At 56.0% G+C, this 22,964-nt stretch overlaps 1 protein-coding gene across 1 annotated transcript; it reads left to right on the top strand.

Annotated features, from left to right (window-relative positions):
• The first annotated feature begins 792 nt into the window (after window positions 1-792).
• On the top strand, window positions 793-21,681 carry LMNA (lamin A/C). The gene is made up of 12 exons (XM_017808628.1): window positions 793-1,241; window positions 16,783-16,939; window positions 17,128-17,253; window positions 17,361-17,531; window positions 17,633-17,758; window positions 17,872-18,092; window positions 18,184-18,388; window positions 18,510-18,617; window positions 18,782-18,901; window positions 18,985-19,080; window positions 20,845-21,099; window positions 21,512-21,681. Exons 1-12 carry the CDS (start codon window positions 892-894, stop codon window positions 21,542-21,544), a joined length of 1,968 nt encoding a protein of 655 aa, XP_017664117.1. The 5' UTR covers window positions 793-891; the 3' UTR covers window positions 21,545-21,681.
• The last annotated feature ends 1,283 nt before the right edge of the window (window positions 21,682-22,964 follow it).

Raw genomic sequence — 22,964 nt, 5'->3', positions numbered from 1 at the left:
TACTGAAAGGATGCCTGAGTGCTGGTGGGACTGGGAATGGCTGGAGTTAGGAGAGCAGGAAACAGTGCAGAGAATTGGGGTGGGGGGAAACTGGGCTCAACTGGTGCTCAGGATTTGTGGAGTTACAAACTGGCATAGCTGGCACAAGAAACTGGGAGGAAGGATAAAACTGGCCACAGCTAGTACTGGGGATAGCTGGGAAAGGGGGATAGCTAGTGCTGAGAGAACTGGGCAAAGCCAGTGGGGGGGAGAGGGGGAATCCTCTGGTGCCCCAGGGCTCTGTGATGCCTCAGGATTCAGGGGGACCCCAGGCCAGGGTGTTTTGGGTGACCTGGGACTGTATTTGGGTCCCTGCACCCTAGAGTTTGGGCTACCCCAGGGTCCTGTGCAGCCTGTGGCTCCTGCATTCAGGGTGTTCCGGGACCCCACACATCCTGGGGTCAGCAGCTGCTGAGATGCACCCCCCTGTCGTGTGGGGCAGCCATGTCCCGGGGGCGCTCATTACTGCAGCCCCTCTCAGGGTGCACTTTGCCCTTGCCAAATCCCCCCAAGCTTCAAGCCAGCCTCCGTGAGGGGAATCACCCTATAAAAGGGGGGGGGGGGGGATGTACCAGGAGTCACCCCGGGATGTGCCCCCACAGCTGCCCTGCCAAGCCCCCTTTTCCCAGGGATGCCTTTCCCAAGGAAGGGCCGTGACTGATGTGAGTTGTCTCCACCCAAGTTCTGGATAACTCCACCCGCCGCTGCCTCGCAGCTCCTCCTCCCGGTTACAGCCCAGCTGGGATATAAGCAAGTCACTCAGACACCAGGAGCTGCCGCGACAGCTGGGCGGGTGGCGTGGGACATCGCGCCGTGACCTGTGCCGTGTCCTTCGCCTCGACACCGGACCCCATGGCGACGCCTTCGCAGAAGAGGAGCACCCGCAGCGGGGCTTCGGGGACCCCCTTGTCCCCTACCCGCATCACCCGCCTGCAGGAGAAGGAGGACCTGCAGGAGCTCAATGACCGCTTGGCCGTCTACATCGACAAGGTGCGCTCGCTGGAGCTGGAGAACGCCGGCCTGAGGCTCCGGATCACCGAGTCCGAGGAGGTGGTGAGCCGAGAGGTCTCGGGCATCAAGGCTGCCTACGAGTCGGAGCTGGCAGATGCCCGCAAGACCTTGGATTCGGTGGCCAAGGAGAGAGCTCGGCTGCAGCTGGAGCTCAGCAAAGTCCGGGAGGAGCACAAGGAGCTGAAAGCCCGGTGAGTGCCCTGGGAATGGGGGGTCCCCCAGTGGTGAGTGCCCTGGGAACAGGGGGGACCGCAGCGGGATTGGCGCTGTCGTCATGCTTGGCAAGGAGCCGGGAGGGAAGAAGGAGCAACCTGGAGGAGGCAGGGAGAGGAAAAATCCGTGACCCAGCTGGCGCAGGAGTGTCCACGGTGAGGACAGAGAGAGGAGAGGAGAGGAGAGGAGAGAAGCTCTCTCAGCATTCCTGCTCTCCCTCCAAGCGCCATCTTTGGCCAGGATGCCCTTGGGGGGAGTATCGGGGAGCAGAGCTGTGAAGGCTCAGGGCCGGGGTTGAGCAGACATGCCCTGGGCCCCCGGGAGGGTCCATGCGACGCGGGGCACGAGCACCGGGCTGGCAGCCCCTCTGCCTTCGTCATTCTGGAGCTATTCCTAAACACGCTCCGGCACAGCCCGGGAAGTGGTGCCAGCCAGCTGGCTCTGTCCTGCCCACAGATCTTGCCTGCTCGTCCTATTTTCCTCTGCTGTCTTTGGCACCAGTTAAAGAACCTGCTCGGGTTTTGTTTGCCTTAACCCTCCTTGTGCCGAGCTGCTCCCACTCTGTGGGGTCTCCAGCTTTGGGGGAAGCAGTGCAGGGGCAGCACCAGCTGTTGCTGAGTGATGTGCTCCCAGTCCACACTGAGTCTCAAATCCCCCCAGCTGCTTCCCATTGGATTCATCTCTTTCCCTCCCTGCCATCAGAAATGCTCCCCTCCTGGGCCCCTCCCTGCTGCCACTGGGTGCCTCTGCCCTCCCCTCCTCAGGGCTGTTACCGGTGACCAGTGCAGGTCCCCTGAGGACACGAGGCTCGCTGGCCAGTGTCGCTGCTGGCCAGGCAGGGGCTGGCACTGGGCTTCCCCCAGGCTCTGCCAGCCCATGCAGTGTCAGGATGTGTCCCTGTAGCACTCAGAGCTCCCTGAGTCCTGCTCCGTGGAAGGAGCAAGCGGATCCCTTTCCGTCATCAGCTTTGGCTCGCGGCCGGATCCGGGCTGGGCAGTGTCGGGACAACCCCCTCTTCCTCCATTTGATCTTTCGCCTCTTATTCTGGACGCCTCATTTTGAGTCTGCACCAAATGAGGCTAAAATTAGCTTTCCTCAGAAGATGCCATAAATATTCTACCTACTGGGAGGGAGAGAACGTGCTGCCTGTTACAAACGTCTCCAGAAGCTGTGCAGGGTTTTATTTATATTTAACTTTCTATTTCTCATGCACCGCTGCAGCTCCATCCTCAGATAAGCCAGCTTCACTTGTCCCACTTGCCGCTCGCCAGATCCCAAGGATCCGGGTGCTGGTGGGAGGAGGAGCTGAGCTGTCTAAAGGCTTTTTCTGCCTTATGCAAACCCAGAACTATCTTGGCCACGATCTTTCGAGGGCTGCAAAAAATGCCCAGCCCGCAGCCTTGGCTGGCGGGGAGCTGCAGAGTGGAAAATGGGTGTGGAGTTTTTCCCTGCGATGGGCTGTGCTCCGGGAGCTTGTGTGCGTGTTCCTGAGCGTTGACAAACCCCTGAAAAAAGTTCTGTGATTCGAGGGGGTTCCCAAAGAGCAGCTCGTGGCTGGGAGGTGGGTTTCGGTGCGTTTTGGAGAGCGGTTGGTGCGTGGGGCTCTGGGGGACAGGGGTGTTTCTGTGTTGAGTCGTCTCTGAGTCACGGTCGGTGAGGTGGAAGAGCGGTTCTGCGGGGGAAGCCGGTGCTATTCATTCCTGCATCTGATGTGTCCCCATTCTTGGGCGCGGTATCAGGGCTGCTCTCCAACCCCCAAAACCCTAGTAAAGTCCCCACAGCCTTTGCAAAGGGGCTGCAGCTCATCTCGTGTTCGTGGGGACCCGCTTGATGTGGCAGTGCTGCTCAGAGAAGGGCATGATCGCCTGCCGCGCCGTGATGCTGCTTGTCGGGCTCAGTTTGGCTGTGGTGTCCCAAGTCTTTGGGGCATGGGGAATGGGGCAGCCACAAGACTGACTCTCTGGAGGGGTTGGAACTGTTGGTGGGATCAGGAAGGACCTGCTCAGGTTTTGTTCTGCTCCCTGACATCCAGTTGCATAGGGATGTGCCTGCTCTACCGGCTCTTCTGCCCACCCTAAGCCCTTGGGTCAGCACCTGGTCTGACCTTGACACGGTGACACTTTGGCTAATAAGTAACTGGCAGCCCTCTGCATCCCTCACTGTGCCTGTCAGCCCTGGGGAAGCACCGGGTATCTCCCGCAGGGCAGGCACTCGGGGCGGTGTTATCAGCACCCACAGCATCACCGCTGCTCGCCACAGGGGTTGTCTCGCCAGCACAGAGGGAGGGTGGGGGGCGGGGGTTGCCACTGCATGATGTGTCTGAATGTGGCACAGTGCTGGGTGCTGGGTTCTCTGTTTGGGGTGGGGGAAGAGATGCTGGCTGGAGGGGGAGAGGTTGTGCAAACAGGGGACCAGTCTAACCAGTACCGACGCACTGCTGCAAGAGCTGCATGGGTGGAGGAGGGTCTGGGTAGAGCTGAGTTGGGAGGTGCAGGCAGCTGCCTGCTCTCTCCCTCCTGCCACTCCTCTGTCCCTGGCCAGCTGCTTTGCCTTTGGGCTGGACCTTTCCACTGCCTGTTTGGCTTCTCCCAGTGGTGATCCCAGAGTGCCCACCCGGCTCCTTGCACAGGGATCCTGTGCAGCCTGGTGCTGGCTGTGCCCCAGGACAAGGGACACCTCCAGGCAGCGCTGCCTGGCCCTGTTCCACGTGTGTCCCCAACTCTCGATGGCCTGTGGATATGCTGGAGCTGTGCTTGAGGCAAAGCAGAGGGTGCGGTGAGGGTGGCTGGTGACTCAGGGGTGCTGGCAGCGCCAGCATCATCCACTCCCAGACCGTGGGGAGAGACAGGACCAGTCTGAAATGCCCTTGTCTCTGGTGTCCTCGAGCTTCTGTCCCCTTTCTTGGAGGACACTTGGATTCCAGAGCAGCACTGGGCGGTTGGAGAGATGCTCTGTGCTCAGTTCTGCCCATCACCCCCTCTCCTTGAGCTGACTCCTGACTCACGGGGTGAACAGGATCCACAGCTCTTACCTTGCTACATGAGGGTTCGCCCCATACCAGATGTGTGATGCGTTTGTCAGTGCAAGGGCTGTAGGATGCGGCCCTTGGGCACCTCCATCACCAGGAGAGGCCCCCTGGGGGGTTCAGTGCCTGCTCCATGGGTGAGGGTTGGCCATGCAGGGACCAGCTCCCTCCTCCAAGGCAGGAACCAGCCCTTGTTAGCACCGCGGCTGATGAGCGATGTCTTCCTGAATTGCAGCCCCTAACACGATTAAGCCAGTGCCTTGGCAGCGCCTCTTCCTCCCGGGGCCCAGACCTCATCCCTGGACCTAATGAGGACAAATCTCCTGTTTCCCAAAGGTTGTTGTGGAGGGAGGAAGCTCACCCAGGGGCAGAGCAAGGGTGGCAACAGTGGGGTGCCCGGAGGTGAACCCCACAGCCCTTCCCCAGCCCAGGGGGTTTTGCCCTGTGCTGGTTTCAGTGAAGACCCTCCAGGCAGGAGCAGGTGAACAGGACCCATTTAGCTGAAAAAGAGGAGGGGGTGGAAACTAGGACTCAGTGCTGCCATGAGGCCAGGCCCTTCTTTTAGCAGCAAGGAGCTTGTGCTGGAACATTTTGCGTGGGGTGAAACCTCCAGCTCCTGGGCTGTTCCCCCCCTCTGCCTCGTGGAATCCCTGCCAGGGAGGGAATGCTTCAGCTGGGAGGAGGCTTTGCCCTTTTGGAGCAAACAAAGAGCAGCTTGTACAGCTGGGGATGCTTTGGGGGAGTCAGTGACACAGCGCTGGGCTGGACCCCCGTACCCCTATGGGACCCTCTTAAACGTGCCACCATGAGTCTCCAGCACCTCAGAAACATTGGTTTTCCCTTGACATCTGCAGGCAACAGCTCAGGATGGCTGGGCTCCTGGGAGGGAGGAATTCTTGCCCGTGCAAACATCCAGCCCCTCTTTTTCCCAAGGACAACCTCAACAGAGGAACAGGCTCCAGCACTTTAGGTTTGTGGCCCCACTCCCATTGCTGCGTTTGCCAGCGTCTTCCAGCCACGGCTCTTTCCTTTGCTGTTCTGGGGGATGAGGGGAGTGAGAGAAAATCCTGCTGCCCTAAACATTTTTATGTCAGTAGGATCCACTCTTCAAATTAAGGATCTTATCCTTGGAGCTGGAACTTAAAGAGAAACGATTGCAAAGAGAATCAGGGCTGGGTTTACTGTGGGAAGGGATCCATCCCCAACATCCTGTCCCAGCCTGCTCTGGTCCCGTGTGCTGCCACAAGTGTTTTTCAGCCTCGCACGTGTCACTTCACTTGTCTGAATGCCATCAACATTCAGACTCTGGAGCCCAGAGAACCGGGAGTTGTTCCTGGCCTGGTGCTCAGGGAGGCAGATGGAGAGGGTGGCGTGGCTGGGGTGGGACACACAGGGTGGCTGCCAGGTCCGTGTTCTGCTGAATTTGTGCCCTCTGGGAGCTGCAATTTCCTCCCCTGCTTCTGGCAACCAGCAGAGGAGGAAGCCACCAGAGCTCACCCCTGGTCCTGTACAAAATTAGGGCTGACACAGAGGATTGCCCGAGAAGAGTCAGCCCAGTGGGTTTGGGATGAGCTGGGAATTACCTCCCGCTGTCCTGCCACTGGCTGCGTTACCTGTTTCACCATCCTGCTCTTTGTGAGGCTGTGTGCTGAGCCTGTTCCTCTGTGACAAGCTCAGCACGTTCCCAAACAGCTGAGGCTGGTGCCATGTGAAACCTGTCTCTGTCTGCAGCTGCCGTCAGACACCCGCAGCCACTCACTGGGGTGTCGGGGCTGGGTGCCCACCTGCCTCTGCTCCCTTCCCCTCATTGCCCGGGGTTGAATAGCTCCAGTGTGAAGTTGAACAACTGTGGGGGGCTGGCACAGCCCCCCTCCCCCACTTGGTGTAGTGGAAGCAGCAGCCCTGAGTACAGAGACCTCTGTATGACAGCCAGGCTCTCAGCCATCCAGGAGAAGCCCAAGTTTATGGAGTCATGGAATGGTTTAGTTTGAAAGGGACCTTAAAGCTCATCTTATTCTACCTCCCTGTCATGGACAGAGACACTTTCCACTAGACCAGGTTGCTCCAAGCCCTAACCTGGCCTTGAACACTTTGAGGGACAGGCAGCCACAGCTTCTCTGGGCAACCTGTGCCAGGGTCTCACCACCCTCACAGGGAAGAATTTCCTCCTAATATCTAATCTAAATCTGCCTTCTCATTTTAAAGCCGTTCCTCTTTGCCCTGTCACTCCATAAAATATGTATATATGTCCTAGTTCCTGTGTGTGAAGGATATCACAGCATGTCTGTGAACCCATGGTGTGATCCAGCACTGTGGGTGTTGAGGAGAGCCAAAGGGTGTGGAAGTTGGTTAATGAAGTACAGTGAACCCAACCCGCAGAGATACCACAAAACCCAGCTGGGGTTGGGACACCTCCGTTCCTGGGCGAGGCTGAGTCAACATTGCATGTTCTCGATCATAAACCAATTTCATCTTTACGAGGAAGGTGAAGATGCCCTTAGTGTCCTCCACAAGCTGCAGACAGCCCTTATGCCCCATTTCTGCCTTCCCATGGTGAGTAGAGCCAGGAGTTGTGACAGCAGCAGGGACACAGTTCCCCAGCACCCAGGGTGCAAGATGGGTGCTGCCCTACCTGTACTTTACCTTCCTTACTAACAGGGTTGCACAACTACAGGTATTGGCGCCATGAACCTGCAGAGAGGTGACAGAGCCAGGGTAGGAGCAAATATGGGCTCTCCTGAAGCTGTTGAATTTTTGTGTCAGGGCTATGAGTGGTTCAGAAGCACCTCTGTAGGAGCAAGGTTCTGATAGCACAGGTCTCTCCACCCTCCTGAACAGGAGCCACTTCCAGCCACTTGCTCTGGCTCCTTCTTTCCACACTGGCATCCTCCTGCCATCCAGTTTAGTGCCCCCATCCTGGTCAGGAAGAGTTGGTGTCTCCCTGCTGCGGTGCTTGACTGGAGCTCAGAACTTCCACTTTGTTGGGGGGTTTATTTAATAACAGTGTAAGGACACACTTTCTCCCTTAAAACCCCATCTCTGAGTTATGTGAGCCCAAATAAACATCCAAGCTCTTGGTGTGGATGTGTAACACGTGGGCTTCAAAGGCATGGGAACCCAAAGGAAACTTGGCCCCAGTGCCCATGGGCACTGAGGGTGGCCAGTTGCCCCACTGCAGCTGCCAGTCCCCACTGGGAAGAGCTGCATGTCCCCCTCTCCTTGCAGTGCAGTGGGCTCGCCGTGGCTGTGGAAGGGCTCTGGAGCAGCCCTGGCAGAGCAGGGGGATGAGTCACGCTCAGCCACATGTCTCTGGGCTGGAGCAGGGTGTGGCACTGTGGGGCCGCGTTTCGGGGGGCTCCCGCTGCTCCGGCAGTCACGCTCGCCTTCCTGGCAGGACAGTGGATGACATGCTCCCCAGCAGCATCTGTGGGGTGTGAGGATGCTCTGCTGCAGGGCATCGTGTTGAGCGGCGAGAAATTAGAGTGTTCCAAGCTGAGCCTTCATGCTGTGGGCTTTAGGAGGGAACAGGAGCGTTGTGGAGAGCAGCCTTGCCCCTTGGCATCGTGCTTTACCATCTAGATGGCCCCCAGACCCTCCATTTGCAGGGCAGAGACGCCACTTTTCGCAGCCCAGCCTTAGCTGTGCCATTCCTGTGGAAAAAGCTGGATTGTGTTTGCCCAGTGGTGAGCGTGATGTGGGCACGTGGGGCTGAGCAGGAGGGAGGTGGTGGGGAGACCAGAGCCTCTCACAGTGGCCCTGTTTGCAGGGTAGTTCTGTGCAAGCAGCAATTGGGGCTGAATTGTGCTTTCTAGGGATGCCACGTCTGCAGTCCTTACTCTGGGGAAGTGGTTATTTCCTGCCCACGTGCCAGAGCAGGTCTGGGCTCCGTCCCGGCACATGCAGGCTGGAGGGGAGAGTGGGCAGAGCGTATGGCAGAGCACAGCAAAATATTGGCGTTCACCTTGGCCGCTGCTCATCCCTGCATCGCATCCCATCCCAGCAGCCGCCCTGACAGCGGTTGGAGCTCACAGTGCCGGCGCTGACTCACAGTGGCCGTCGGAGCGCACAAACAAAGCAGCTCCAGCGCAGCTCGCACCGGCCTCGCTGCCACCGCCACACGCAAACAGACCTTGTGGCAATGTAAACACCTCGCCTGCCTTTATCTGCACTGCTGGAGCCGGGATAGCAAACCCTTTTGTTCCCAGGAAGATGGGTGGCAGCTGGATCCAACAATCTCCCACTTTGTTTCTTAAGCAAATGTTGCTGGCCGGAAGCTTTGCGTACCCGATCTTATGGAAAACGACATGAGCTGCTGCTACTGGAGAGAAAAAAGAAGGCCTTGAGCTTGTTCCGTGTTTTGCCTCTCTTGGCTCCTCTCCACCTTGTCCCACCTTGTGCAGGGATTGTGTTCCCACTGTGGGTCAGGATGCAGCAGATACAAAGCGATCTCATCCCTTCCCATCACCCCTTTGCATTCAGGGACCGCATGTGTGAGCAGAGGGAAAGAAATCAATGTCTGTTCCATGGCAGCATGTTTTCCTGCTCCTGGGGCTGGGATTGCATCCCTGCTTCTTCTCCACTGCCCCATGTCCTGGCCACGTTACCAGTTCCCAGTGAAACAGGAGCTTGCGGCTGTTTCCCCCCAGTGCTCCTGAAGACATGACTAATACGAGTGACTAAGCTCCTTGTTTTTAACTCTGTTTGTAAATCTCCGGCCATGCCCAATCCCCCAAGGAAACACCAGGAATCTGTGCTTTGTCTTCATCCTTTGAGGTGGAGGTTTACGGGCTTTGCGTTTCTCGTTCATCTGGAGAAGGATGTATTGAAGTGAATGGAAAGTTCTGGGGTTTCCATGGAGGTGCAACAATCGGAGCTGTTTTAGGGGGGAAAAAAAAAAGACGAAAAAAGACCCACAACTATCCCATTGAGATTTAGCCCAGTTATCGCAAAACTGGTTTTTGCGGTGTCACAGTGAGATAGTCAAGGCTGGCCAAAACTCCCTTCGATTTCATCCAGTCCAAAGTGTAATTGTTAATTTGTTGTTACATTAAATATAATACAGTTATATTAATAATATATCTTATATTAATGATATATACTTATATTAATGATAAACTCACTTCTCACAATGGTGAGATTTGGAATTTCCTTCTTCTCTTCTCTTCCCAAAAGCTTTAGTCAGGCTTTTGTATCATATACTGCCTACAAATTGTTAGGAAATTCTGGATTGGAAAAACAAACCGACAACACTCTTGGTGGGATTTTTGGGGATGTCCTCTGAAGGAGTTCGAATCGCCAATCCTTGTGGGTCCCTTCCAACTCAGGATATTCCACGATTCCAAGCTTTCTTCTTGTGCCTTTCCTACTGAAACTCAGAAGGTGGAATTGAGTGGCTTGGAAGGTGGTGTATTCACATATTTGAATAATGTCTCTAAATTCTCTTTCCAGCACAATTCCAGGCTTTTTTTAGCAAGTTCCTTTTTCCTGATGAAGGGCATTATTGCTTTAATCTATATTTAAGATGGTTTAATTCAATCAAATGTCTTTTAGATAACCTGATTCAAATTCCATGGGAAGCCAGGGAAAGGCAGGCTGGTGTGTTTGGAATGGAGGGGTTTGGTGGGGATTGCCCAGTGTTTGATCATGGCGTTCTAAGCAGTTGAGATGTTCAGGTTTATGAAGAGATAGAATCATATAATTTAGGTTGGAAAAGTCTTCTGAGATCATTGAGTTTGGCTGTTCCCTCAGCACTGCCAAGGCCACCGCTAACCCCTGTCCCCAAGTAGCACATCCACATGTCTGTTAAATCCCCGCAGGAATGGTGACTCCACCTCTGCCCTGCACAGCCTGTTCAAGTCTTTGGTGATTTTTTTTTTTCAGTGGAAAACGTAGTTTTTGGAAGGGAGGAACCAGCCCTCCCTCTGGAAACCCCAGGCTCAGCCCATCTCCCCCAGACCTGCACAGACACTGGCCAGGTTTTCCTGGTGCCATGCAGACAATTCCCAGTTACTAAACCAAATTTCAACTGGTGGGACTTTGCATGTCACCCCAGCCTAGAGGCTTGTTCCAGGTAACCCATGGTTTGGTGGTGGAGGGGTTCCATAGGGAAATCCTGCCCTCATTTTGTGGTGCCAGGCTCCGTGCGCTCCCGGCACTGGAGACTCCAGCGGCTGATCCTCCCGTGCACTTTGCATCCTCTTTGCATCTGTCTCCTGGGGCTTGCTGCTCCCTGGAAAAGCTACAGGCAGCTGGGAAAGGGAGTTCCACAGGCAGCAGTGGGGGGTCCCACAGGTGACAGAGAGGTTTCACAGGCAGCCAGGCACTGGCAGACCTGGTGGGACGTTGTGATGCCTGCTCCAAGCTGGGACACATGTCCATGGGGTCTAAATCCTGCCCTTTGTCCATGCAGACACACATATTTATGCCTGACGCAAACCTCCTCCCAAAAATGCAATGTGGGCAGTGGAAAGCCAAGTCCTGCACATTCCCCTGGTGACTCCAACATGGCAAAAGGGCAAAACCCCCTCTTCCAGCTCCAAAACCCCCCTGGTAATGCCATCCACTATCCAAAACCATGGGCCCTCCTGTTACTAGGGGGGACTCAGCCCAAACAGCGGTGTCACTTGGTGACTTGGGATTTCCATTCCAAGCTGCTGGCGGAGGCTGGGATGAGTCACCAGCTGGCATGACAGCCTGGACAGGGAACAAGCAACAGTGGGGCTCTCCAGCCAGCACCGAGCTACAACACCATTAATTCTAAACAATTAATATACTATTTATTCTCGGAAATGTGTTTCCAGCTTTTCAGCAGTTGCGGGGCTGTTGGCCCATGCTGCAGCCACCTCCTGCATCCGTTGGTTGTGGTGCTGCTGAAGCCAAAGTGCTTCTCCCATCATGAGGGGAGAGGCTGTGGGGTGATGGTGAGTGGGCACAGGGCGTTTGCTCTGATGCATCCAGGGAAAGGGGAAAAGCTCCTTCAAGCCTTCAGGAGGGGCATGTGTGGCCAATCCCTGGAGGTACTGCTGTGGTCAGGTCCCATCGGGCTGGAGTTTGTGTGCGCCACAGCTCCCAGTGAAGCTCCTGGTGATGGGGCTTGTGGAGGGACAGAAATTACTTGGATTTGTGGAATGCCAGCCTGGGGGGTCCATTTGCATCTGCATTAAATGCTTTTTCCTAGTTTCCAATGAAGCAGCGGTTTTGGTTCATTTTAAGGAGGCAAGGAAAGGCCAGATCCCAATTCCAGGAGGGGGAAGTCCAGCTCTTGGGAGATGCCAATGAGCTGTTTTCATCCCTCTGGGGTCCCATGTGGCTGAACAAGCCCCTCAGCCCCAGGGATGAGCATGCCAGGAACATGCATCGGGGCCAGCACTGACCCTGGCACCAGGAAGGGGCGTTGGCACCGCTGACACATGAGGGTGGGAGCTGTTTCCGTGCATCCATGAGCACGACTGACGCTGGCATCCCCAACTCCCTTTGGCAGGGGTTTGGTGCCCCACAGGATGCCGGCTCCGTGCGGACGTTGTCCTTGCTATACATCACGCTGGCTATTTCCAGCTCCCCTGCTAGGAGACCAGCCTGTGTTTATCCTGGTGATTTGGCAGAGGCGCTGCGGCACAGATGAGTCAGGAGCTGGGAGAAGCTGCTTCACCACATTCCCATTGCCCCACCACAGAGGTTTTCCAAGTCCTCCCCTCCTCGTGCTGTCCCTGCTGCTTGTTCCTGTGGGGCCCTGGTCCCTGAGATCCTGTGGGGCCCTGGTCCCTGGGATGGGGGAACAATCCTTGATGGAGAAACAGTCCCTGGTATAGTGGGGCGATCCCTGCGGTAGGACAGTGATCCCTGGGATACATGCAGTGATCCTGGGACCTATCCATGGCGCTGAAGGCAGTGCCATGCGGAGCAGCCAGTTCAAGGTGGGGCAGAGCAGGTTTTCTGGGTCCTCCCAGCAATGACAGACCTCCGAGGACACACGCTGCCTCTTCTACCTTGGACTCCCAAGCTGTAAACGTGCCAAGAGCCTTTCCTGGGATAGCGTTCTCGGTCCTACAGTAGCATGGCCAGGAGCAGGTGGACGTGGGCCCTGGCAGCTAGGTGGGTCCGAAACCTGCAGTCCCAGGGGATTTGCAGATGTGCGTAAAGATTTATGGATGGGGCATGAGCCGGCGAGTTCCCTGAGTTGGCACATTCTCCAGGGTGGGGCAGCTGCAATTTGGAGCAGGGAAGGAGGGGAATGCCTGCACCTCCATTGGCTCCAGCCCATCCGTTTGTCCCCTTCCAGCATGTGAAGCCCGCTGCTGCCCAAGCTTCAGCAACACTCACAGGGATTAATAGTGGAGGGCGGAAACCAAAGGGTGTTTCCTAAAAATGCATGGAGTGGGCTCTGGCGTCTCAGAGAGGGTTGGCATCTTTCCAGCAGCCTGGTGGGCTTGTGCCTGAAGCTGCTTCAATGAGCTCTGATGATTCTGTCCTGTCTTGACTTTTTCAGGGGGAGAGCCCAGACCTGCCAGGTTTCTGGGCTGGAATTTTGGGGCAGAGTGGGGGCAAGCAGTAGCAGATCGTACTCTGTGGGGCTGTCCCTGAGCCCTCTCTGAATCTGTTGCACTGGCTTCGCAGTCAATGTGTCTGTCAGTGCTGAGCGCAGCCAGAGCAGATCCAACTTTCCATTAACATTTGGATTTTCTGGCAGCTCAGTTGCAATTTTCATTCTTTTTTTTTTTCCTCCTTCCTGCTTTTAAAAGCTAAAAATAAAACGTCTTGAGGCCCCTTTTCCCTCCATCTTTTCTCTTGAGACATTTGTTTCTTGAGGATTTGATGCTTCTGTTGTGTTTTCTCCTCTTGGATTGTTTTTACCCATGGCTGTCCCAGCCCAGGGGATCAAATCCTGTAGGACACTGAGCCCATGTCTCTTGCCTGCAGGCACCCAGCCCTCTGGGGTGAGTTTCTGCTTCCCTTTTCCCTGGGGGATTTGGGATCACAAGATCCTAAGGCTCTAGCAGGCAGGATGGGGAGGCCAGTGGAACCCTCAGGGGGGAGGAGGAAGGTCTGGCTTTGTCCCCTACTCCATGGAAGTGGAAGCGACACAGCTGCCATGGAAGTTTTTATTTTTAGCCGAGCGCCAGCTGGAGCCTGGGAGGTTGCTGGGGAATAAAAGCAGGACCTGAGGGGAGGAGAAGGGAAAACTCAAAGCGCTGGCTGGGCTGAAGTGGGGAGCAACAGGGCTGGCATGGAGCAGTGGGCACTGGGGTCCCTGGCACCAGAGAGGACTCACCTGTGGACTGACAGCTCATCTGGAAGCTGCTGCCACATTCAGGGTCATGGTGTGTTTGGAAAGAATAGAGGGGGAGATGCTCAGGTCCTAGGGAGCCGAGTCACACAGACCACTGGACCTGCCGGAGCAGAGGACAGGACAGGACTCCTCACCTCTCTCCCTCCTGCAGAACTGCCCCCAAGCTCAGCCCCACGGCTGGTGAGCTCTGAGCTCCCGGCTCTGCTCCTCATGGTGGAACCCAGAGCTGAGCATGGGAGCTTCTAAGGCAAAGTGATTTGTCCTTGAGTCATCTGGGATTTACCATGGGGCTTTCCAGACATCAATGCCCAGAGTCCTGGATCCCTCTGTTCCCTGGTGAAGGACAATCTGATGGAGACACAAGTGTAACTATCAGCATTTTCCCCTCTGTTTGTCACTTAATGAAACTGCTGTCCCTGAAAGAGTTGGAGGATTCAGGACGTTCCAGAGCCCCATCCTGAAGAGCCGGTGCCCCCTGGCTGTACCAAACCTCCACAGACAACACGGCGAGCAAAGAGCTGCAGCAGCAAAACGCCCAGGACAAGCCCTTCCTGGAGTCACAGGGCAGTTCACTCCATCAGGGACGGCAGGATTGGACCCCGCCGGCAGTGCCAGAGTGGCCACACTGACTGTGGGGACGAGTCACGGCCACGTGGGAACACTCCCCTCAAACACTGGTTGCAGTGAGCCTTGGAGCCTCGGAGCTGCTCCCAGTTGGCATTCTTGTCCTATGAGTCAGTGGTATGAAAGGAGTGGGTTGTGCAGGAAGGACCCAGCACAGAGCTCCAGCAGCAGCTCCAGCAAGTGGGACTGTAGTTCTCTGGAAAACGGGGACCAGCACCATTTCTTGGTCAGTTATTCCACTGCAGGCTAAATTCCAAATTCTCAAGATTGCTTAAATGCTATTTAGGCACAAACCAGGCTATTTTATGGAATTCATGGACTATGAAATCATACTCTGTGCACATCATTAAATATGATATGAAAATCTGACCACAAAAACATCATATAATTTATCACAGATCCAGCATGTTACACTGAGCCCTTTGCACCACAACAGAAAGTGTTCTGGGCTGGGAAAGGAACTTTCAGAAATGGAAACAAAGGCAGAAGATGGATCTTCACACACTTCCAAGAAAGTCTTCAAGCTGCTTCTGGATTCCCAGAGGCTCTTGGGCTCTGCTTTTCCTGACAGCGACACTTAAAGTGGTTCTGAATTTTGTTACTGTACATGTAGGAATAGTGATTTTTTTAAACTGTCCTTCCTCAAACTGAATTCCTGCTCTTTTAATATAGAATTCATCCTGAGATACAAAGTGGAGTTTATGCTTAAAAACAGTAGCCTGGGATTTTGAAACCTTTGGTTTAGTCTGCAAAATAACAGAATGACTTTTCCGTGCTGGCTCAGGTCAGGAAACAGAAAGAAATGCAGGAAAATCTGCTATTGGCCAAGGCAGGATCTTCCCACATCCCTGCGAGTCAGGGAACGCTTTCTCTGCTGGTCCTGGGGTCCCATTCCTGGTGGTCCTGAGGTCCCATTCCTGGTGTTCTGGACCTTGCCCTGGGACGGGCTGAGTGCCAGTGGTGCCGCCGCCCGCTCCCTGGTATTTGTGACCCATGATCTCATGGCGTGGGTGTGCACTCCCCACCCCAGGAATGTGCCCTGGGGCTGGCGAGCAGCCAGTGCTTGGCCAGTGCTCACCCACAGCCCAGGGGCTCCACAACTGGTCCCGGGGCACATCCCACCTCCACCTGTCCCACACCCCATTTTGAGGGAGGTGGGATGACAATCACACTCTGGGGTTGGTGGCTGCTGGGGGCCGTTTGGATCTTTTCTTTTTATAGGACCTACCAAAATAGCACCAGGCTGCATTTTGGTGGTACAGTGAGATCAGATTCCCTGGTCACACATCGGGACTGTAAGGAATGGCCTTGACCTGCTGTCAGAGGGCTGGAAAAGTGAGGAGGGCAGTGGGAGCCAGGATGGCGTGGGAGTCTGGACGGTGATGTTGGAGGTCGGGAGACCTGTCCACAGCCCTGTGCTGGGTGGCTGAGGTGCCACAGCTCTGCACCCACCAAGCAACAGCTGAGCTCGTGGTGAGGTCTGGCTACCCCAGTGCAGCCCCCGGCCCCTGCTTATCAGCCGGTGCCCCCCATCTGCTCCAGGAGAGGCACCAGCCTCCTGGCACTGGCAGGGTGCCACAAGCTCCTCTGCCCACTCGCCTCAGTAGGGCAGTGCTGGCTACAGGGCATCTCCAGCTCCTCCCCAGCTGCTGCTGTGCCATCCAGCCCTGTGTCACATGATGCCACACTGTGCCACACCACACTGTGCCACACATGACAATATCACATGCTCTGCCACACCACACCATGCTGCACCGTGTCCCACCGTGCCCCACTGTGTCACACCACAACGTGCTCTGGTGTCCCCACCACGCTGCATCATGTCCCACCGTGTCACATTGTGCCACTCTGGCCCCAACCTGGTCAGCACCGGTCTCTCATGGTGCAGCTGTGCTGTGGGTGTGCGTATCACACACAGGGGCTGCATCCTGAGACACCTCTTGTTCCCCCAGTCCTCCCCAGCCCTTCCTGCTTTCCAGTATCCACACTGGGGCTGGATGGCTGGGGCCTGCCAGTCTCCTTGGCGAGTGGGTGTTAGGGGTGATCCTGCAACTCTTTTGGGGGTGATCAGAGGGCTGTGGACATGATTCTCTGTGTGCTTGAGTTACAGTTCAGGGGGGAGTTTCTGATAGCAACCATGAGGAGAAGGACTTGGAGGTGTTGGTGGATGAGAAGCTTGACATGACCTTAGAGCACCTTCCAGTACCTAAAGGGCCCTTAAAAACTGGAGAAGGACTTTGGACAAGGGGCTGGAGTGACAGGACAAGGGGGAATGGCTTCCCACTGCTAGAGGGCAGGGTTAGATGGGATCTTGGGAAGAAATTTCTGGCTGTGAGGATGATGAGGCCCTGGCACAGGGCCCCTGCCCAGAGAAGCTGTGACTGCCCCATCCCTGGAAGTGTCCAAGGCCAGGTTGGATGGGGCTTGAGCAACCTGGGATAGTGGAAGGTGTCCCTGCCTATGGCAGGGGGGGTGGGACTGGATGAGTTCTAAGGTCCCTTTGAGCCCAAACCGTTCTATCATTTCCTGATGACTATGATTCTCCCTGCCATGCAGATAACCTGTGCCATCCTTTGCCCCGCAGGAATGCCAAGAAGGAAGGGGACCTGCTCACTGCCCAGGCGCGCCTCAAGGATGTGGAGGCTTTGCTTAATTCCAAGGAAGCCGCGCTCTCCACAGCCCTGGGCGAGAAGAGGAATCTGGAGACTGAAGTGCGTGATCTGAGGGGACAGGTGGCCAAGGTGAGCAGTGGCAGCCCTGTCTCCAGCTTCCCCAGAGACCCGTCTGTCCCCCTCTACCTGGGGGCTGCCAGGTCCCTGCTGTGCCAGGGGGCTGTGGGGCAGATGCAGTTGGATGGTGGGTCCCCAGCCATACCGGATGCTGGGGTGTCCAGAGCCCACTGTGATGTTCCTTCTCAATTCCCTGCCAGCTGGAAAGTGCCTTGAACGAAGCCAAGAAGCAGCTGCAGGACGAGATGCTGCGCCGCGTGGATGCCGAGAACCGGCTGCAGACACTGAAGGAAGAGCTTGAATTCCAGAAAAACATCTACAGCGAGGTGAGCTGCAACGTGCTGCCACGGTGCTGGGGTCACTTGGGAGAACCCCTGCTCTGCGCAGTTGTGTCCCCTTCCTGAGGTGACACTGTCCCCTGACCTGTCCCCAGGAGCTGCGGGAGACCAAGCGCCGCCACGAGACCCGGCTGGTGGAGATCGACAATGGGCGGCAGCGGGAGTTTGAGAGCAAGCTGTCCGAGGCCCTGCAGGAGCTGCGGAGCCAGCACGAAGCCCAGATCAGGCTTTACAAGGAGGAACTGGAGAAGACCTATGGGGCGAAGGTGAGAAGCCCCCCCACAATACCCTCCTCTCCCCCCGGCTGCACAGAGCACTGGTGGGCAGCGGGTGCTGGGGATGCTGATCTCCCTGTCCTGTCCCCCAGCTGGAGAACGCCAAGCAGTCGGCTGAGAGGAACAGCAACATGGTGGGTGCTGCCCATGAGGAGCTGCAGCAGACCCGCATCCGCATCGACAACCTCTCCTCAGAAGTGAGCCAGCTGCAGAAGCAGGTGAGCGGGGCTTCCTTGGGGCATCTGCCCTGGAGATGGTCCTCTCCTGGGGATGATCCCCTTCTAGGCATGGTCCTGGATGGAGTGGCCACTCTCACCTTCCCTCCCCACAGTTGGCTGCCAAGGAAGCGAAGCTACATGATTTGGAGGATATTCTGGCCAGGGAACGTGAGACCAACCGGCGCCTGCTCTCCGAGAAGGAGCGGGAGATGGCCGAGATGCGGGCACGCATGCAGCAGCAGCTGGATGAGTACCAGGAGCTGCTGGACATCAAGCTGGCTCTAGATATGGAGATCAACGCCTACCGCAAGCTGCTGGAGGGCGAGGAGGAGCGGTGAGCATGAGGCGCTGCACCCACCTCTGAGCTATGTGGGTCCCAGCCCTCATGTCCTCACTGGCTTCATCTCCCCTTCTACCCCTACCAGGCTGAGGCTGTCCCCCAGCCCTTCCTCCCACAAAGGTGCATCCCGAAGCCACTTGTCCACCCCAGGCTCCTCCAAGAAGCGGAAGTTGGAGGATGGTGAGAGCCGGACCAGCTTCTCCCACCATGCCCGGACCAGCGGCCGGGTCGGAGTGGAGGAGGTGGACTTGGAGGGCAAGTTTGTCCGTCTCAGGAACAAGTCCAACGAGGTGAGTTTCCTTGAGGGGGATCCCTGGGGTGAAGTTCAGCCCTGCTCCATGGGCAGGTGAATGGGACAAGCTGGGGAGGAACTGGGGTTCTGAGGGTCACTGCTCTCTCTCTCTCTCGAAGGACCAGGCAATGGGGAACTGGCAGATCAAGCGGCAGAATGGGGATGATCCCCCCATCACCTACCGCTTCCCCCCGAAGTTCACCCTGAAGGCTGGCCAGGTGGTCACGGTGAGTCACTGCCCAGTGGAGGATCCAGCCGAGATCGCAAGTCCTGCTGGGCCGCTGGTGATGCAGAGCAGTTGGGGTGTGCTTTTTGCAGTGACAGACCCATGTTCCTGGGCTCTGTGCTCTGCAGATCTGAGAGGTTACTTTCCTATTGCTTTTCTCCCCAGATCTGGGCCTCAGGAGCTGGAGCGACCCACAGCCCCCCCAGCAACGTGGTGTGGAAAGCCCAGAGCAGCTGGGGCTCCGGGGACAGCCTGCGCACCGCCCTCATCAACTCCAACGGGGAGGTGAGAGCCGATGGCACGATTGGGCTGGGGCATGGGGAGTCAGCAGGCACTGAACCCCCCAACTCCCTTCCTGTCCCCCACAGGAGGTAGCCATGCGGAAACTGGTCCGCACTGTGATCATCAACGATGATGAGGATGAGGACGATGATGAAATGAGCATCCACCACCGCCATCACCACGTAAGTAGGGCACTGGGAATGCCAGTAATCCCAGGGGGGCAATGGGGGATGCAGTTCTGGTCCCAGTCAAGGTGGGAGGCAGCTCAGCATCATGCAGGGTCAGGCGTATGGGAGAAGGTAGCAGGGAGTCTGTTGTGGAAACAACAACTTGAGAGAAGGCAACAGACCTCTGGCACCTGGAGGAGATCTCTGCTCACCAAAAAAGGTCTTAAAGCCCTGCTGAAAGGTGCCTCCAACCCTAAGCAACCTTGACATGCCGTGAAAGGTGTTGGAGGAGCCGGAGGGAGGCTGAGCTGGTACCCCGTGTCACCGGGAGGACGGGATGGACAAAAGTTGATGGATGACACTTCTCGGCAGCAGCTGCTCCGTCCTCTGTGCTTCACAAGGGTGCTGGAACAAATCCAGGGGTGGCTTTGTCCTTCTTCTCAGCCCATTATTACCCTCATGGAGCTGAAATATGCACCAGGAGGATCAGCGAGCAGAGCAGGCAGCAGACAGAGGAACAGGCAGCAGGCAGAGAGTAGGCAGCATGCCAGGAACAGAGCTGCAGCCAATTCTCCCAAAGAAACATCCCTGGCTGCAGCCCAGGAGCCCCCACCAGCCCATCGCACAGGATGTGTGTGTCCTGCACATGAGATGCCCACAGGAATCATGCATGAAGAGGTGGCAAGAGATCTGCTGGATGCTGCCCCAGGGTCTCTGCAGGAGCAGAATGTGGAATCCATCATCCTCTTTCCTTTGAGTTCTCTGGATATGAAGAGTGCTGCTGTATCAGCGAGTTGAGCTACTGCATTGTCCTACTCTGCTCTGCCCTTGTGAGACCCACCTGCAGTGCAGAGTCCAGTTCTCGGCCCCCAACAGAAGAAGGACATGAAGCTGCTGGAGCAAATCCAGAAGTAACCGTGAAGATGCTCTGAGGGCTGGAGCCCCTCTGCTCTGGAGACAGGCTGGGAGAGCTGGAGGTGTTCAGCCTGGAGAAGAGAAGGCTCCTGAGAGACCTTAGAACCCCTTCCAGTGCCTAAAGGGGCTCCAAGAAAGATGGAGAGGGACCTTGGACAAGGCAAAATGGCTTCCCACTGACAGAGGGCAGGGTTAGATGGGATATTGGGAAGAAATTCTCTATGAGGGCTGTGAGACACTGGCTCATGTTGCCCAGAGAAGCTGTGGCTGCTCCATCCCTGCAAGTGTTCAAGGCCAGGTTGGACAAAGCTTGGAGCAACCTGGTCTAGTGGAAGGTGTCCCTGTCTGTGGCAGGGGGTGGAACGAGATGAGCTTCAAGGTCCATTCCAACCGAAGCCATTCCATGATTCTGTGATTCTCTTCTACATTGATTATCCCTGGACAGAGGAGCCAAGCTCCTGCAGGCAGTGCTGCCCATTCATCTGAAGGCTGAATCTTTTCCAAGAGCAAGTTTCCCTGTGGACAGCTGCCAGCTCACCAGGCGGTGAAAAAGAGGATGCTTTCAGAGGAGCACAGTTCAGGTGTGCTGAGAGCCTGGGGTGTGAGGACAGGGCAGCGGGGCAGGTCACCCACTGGCATCACACCAGCCCCAGTCACTTGGGATTAGAAATACAAAAATAACAATTCTGTTTTATTGTTTTTAAACCACACGATGAAGAGGATGGGCGAGTGCGGACCCTCTTCGAGGACTAACATGAAGAGGTCCCCCCGGGGTCACACCATCATCCTCAGAGCAGGGGTTCAGTGCAGAGGATACTTGGGCAGGGGCTCAAGGTCATTTTGTTTGTCCCCCCTCATGTCTAGGGGAGCTGCAGCGGCTCTGGGGACCCCGGTGAATACAACCTGCGCTCCCGCACGATCGTGTGCGGCACGTGTGGTCAGCCCGCTGACAAGTCAGGCACCCAGAACGCCGGCATCAACACCATGTCCTCGGGCTCCTCCACCTCCAGCGTGACCGTCACCCGCAGCTACCGCAGCATGGGCGACTCTGGCATTGGCCTCGGGGACAGCCTGGTGACCAGGAACTACCTCCTGGGGAACTCCAGTCCCCGCAGGCAGGTCAGTGCCATTCCCAGACCCCGGGTCCAGGCTGTCCGTTCTCAACAGGGCAGCGCTGTAGGGGTCTCATCCCCTCCCTCCTGTCCTTCACCCTGCTTTTGCTCTTCCTCTTTGGCCTTGCACAAGCCTCTTTGTAAGGGACCGGAGATTCTGAGAGGGATTGGAAAGGGATGTGGCCATAGTGGCTCCCCCCACCATCCCATCCTGTCCCATCCCATCCTGTCCACTATGAACACCCCAGCCTGGGGGGGTTTATTTATTGCACCCCAAGGGCCAGGGAGGAGGCGAGCCCTGGGCACGCACAGTCCAGACACTGCAGGCGTGCGGAGGATCCCACTTGACACTTCACAGCCAGAGCAAACAGTGACACTGGATTTTTCTTAACCCTCTTCTTTTTCCTTCTCCCTCCCAGGCTCAGGCTGTGCAGAACTGCAGCATCATGTAACCCTGTGGCGCATTCCTGTGGTTCCTGCCCGTCTCCAGCTAGGTGTTTTTTTTTCCCCCAAAGCAAAAGAAAGATTTTTTTCTCCCTTAAAAAAAAAAGATATCGAAACCCAAGTTTGGGGATTTTTGTTTTCTATAGCAGGAATTTTATATATATATATATATTAAAAGTGCTAAAAGATGCTTTGATTTTTTTTTTGTAAAGAAAAAATCTATTTCTATATAAAAAAAATCCAAACCAAAAAAAAGCTCCTCAGCTTCACAATTTTTTTAAAACTTCAGCCAAAGACAGCAAGGAATCGTGTTTACGGAGCAGCCATGCAGGAGGAGATCACAGCTGAAATGCTCTTTAGATCGTACCTTTTTTGCCAAAGCTTTTTACATAGGACTGGGAGAAGTGCAGCCATCCCCACCGGGGCTGCTGTCTTGTCTCGAGTGGAGCACAGTGCCTTTACAACCCTTTTTCTTGGGATCTGAAGCCAAAATTCCCTTTTTTCTTTTTTTTTTTTTTTTTGAGTTATGATTCCCGGTGGTGCTGGCGTGGGGGCTCCTGGCAGCTTGCAGGCAATGCCCATGTATCTCCGTGGCCATTGCCCCTCCCCAGCCCCCTGCCTGCCTGCACTCCCAGCGCTCCACGTGCTGTATTCCCCATATTCCCTATCCCAGGCACCTTGTGCCCTTTGGGTTCCCTTTCTTTTTTTTTAAGCAGCCGAGTTGTGCCTTAGCCGAGGCAGGGGCCAGGCTGGGAACGCCGCTGGACCCCGCATGGCATCAAGTGGAAATGGAGTAGGGGAAGTGAAAACCCACCAGAGCTGCATCCCAGGACCAGATGGATTTGGCAGCTGGGGTGATGGACCTTGCTCCTGCAGGCTCAGCACCAGGAGGACCCTCCAGGTCCCTCTCTTTGGGGGCCACTGCATCTGACAGGGTTCACCCCAGTTTTTCTCGACTGTGGTTAGTTGGACTCGTCTCTGGTGGCCAGAGTTCAGGAACTGTTTCAGGGATGAGGTGAAGGATGCTTAGTCCAGGCAGGGCTGGTTTGCCAGGAAGGCACCAAGGAAGGTGTTTTGTTTGAGCAAGGGGGAGTTTGGGATCTGGCAGGAGCAGCTTCCCCCTCTGCAGAAGTCCATCCAGCCATTGACAGAGATCTTGGCTTCTTGCCTTGATTGAAGAATGCCTGCAGCCCCCCCAGCCTCAAGTGCAGGGGAGGGCAGGATCAGGGTCCCAGGACAAACCCCCCGCTCCAGCGGGATCTGGGGAGGCCGTGTATTGTATTCATGCTTGCAAAGCTTCTGTATTACTGCCTGTATCTCCTTCCAAAGTCAAAATACAGCCAAACCCTTCCCACGCTGTGTGCTGTCATCATTACTGCCCAGGGGGAATTTGGAGGTGCTGCACAGGAATCCCCCCAGGATCTCTTT

The sequence above is a fragment of the Lepidothrix coronata genome, unplaced genomic scaffold (genome assembly GCF_001604755.1).
Source record: "Lepidothrix coronata isolate B3197 unplaced genomic scaffold, Lepidothrix_coronata-1.0 Scaffold23, whole genome shotgun sequence".
Taxonomy (NCBI): Eukaryota; Metazoa; Chordata; class Aves; order Passeriformes; family Pipridae; genus Lepidothrix; species Lepidothrix coronata.
The sequence above is the reverse complement of the archived record's forward strand: the minus strand, read 5'-3'. Positions and strand labels throughout refer to the sequence as shown.

What these genes read in the sequence shown, in the direction of transcription:
- LMNA (XM_017808628.1), top strand. Translation starts at nt 892, where the DNA reads ATGGCGACGCCTTCGCAGAAGAGGAGCACCCGCAGCGGGGCTTCGGGG. An exon ending in AGAAAAACATCTACAGCGAG is followed by an intron (nt 17,254 to 17,360) that starts GTGAGCTGCAAC and finishes ACCTGTCCCCAG; the next exon opens with GAGCTGCGGGAGACCAAGCG. An exon ending in TGAGCCAGCTGCAGAAGCAG is followed by an intron (nt 17,759 to 17,871) that starts GTGAGCGGGGCT and finishes CCCTCCCCACAG; the next exon opens with TTGGCTGCCAAGGAAGCGAA.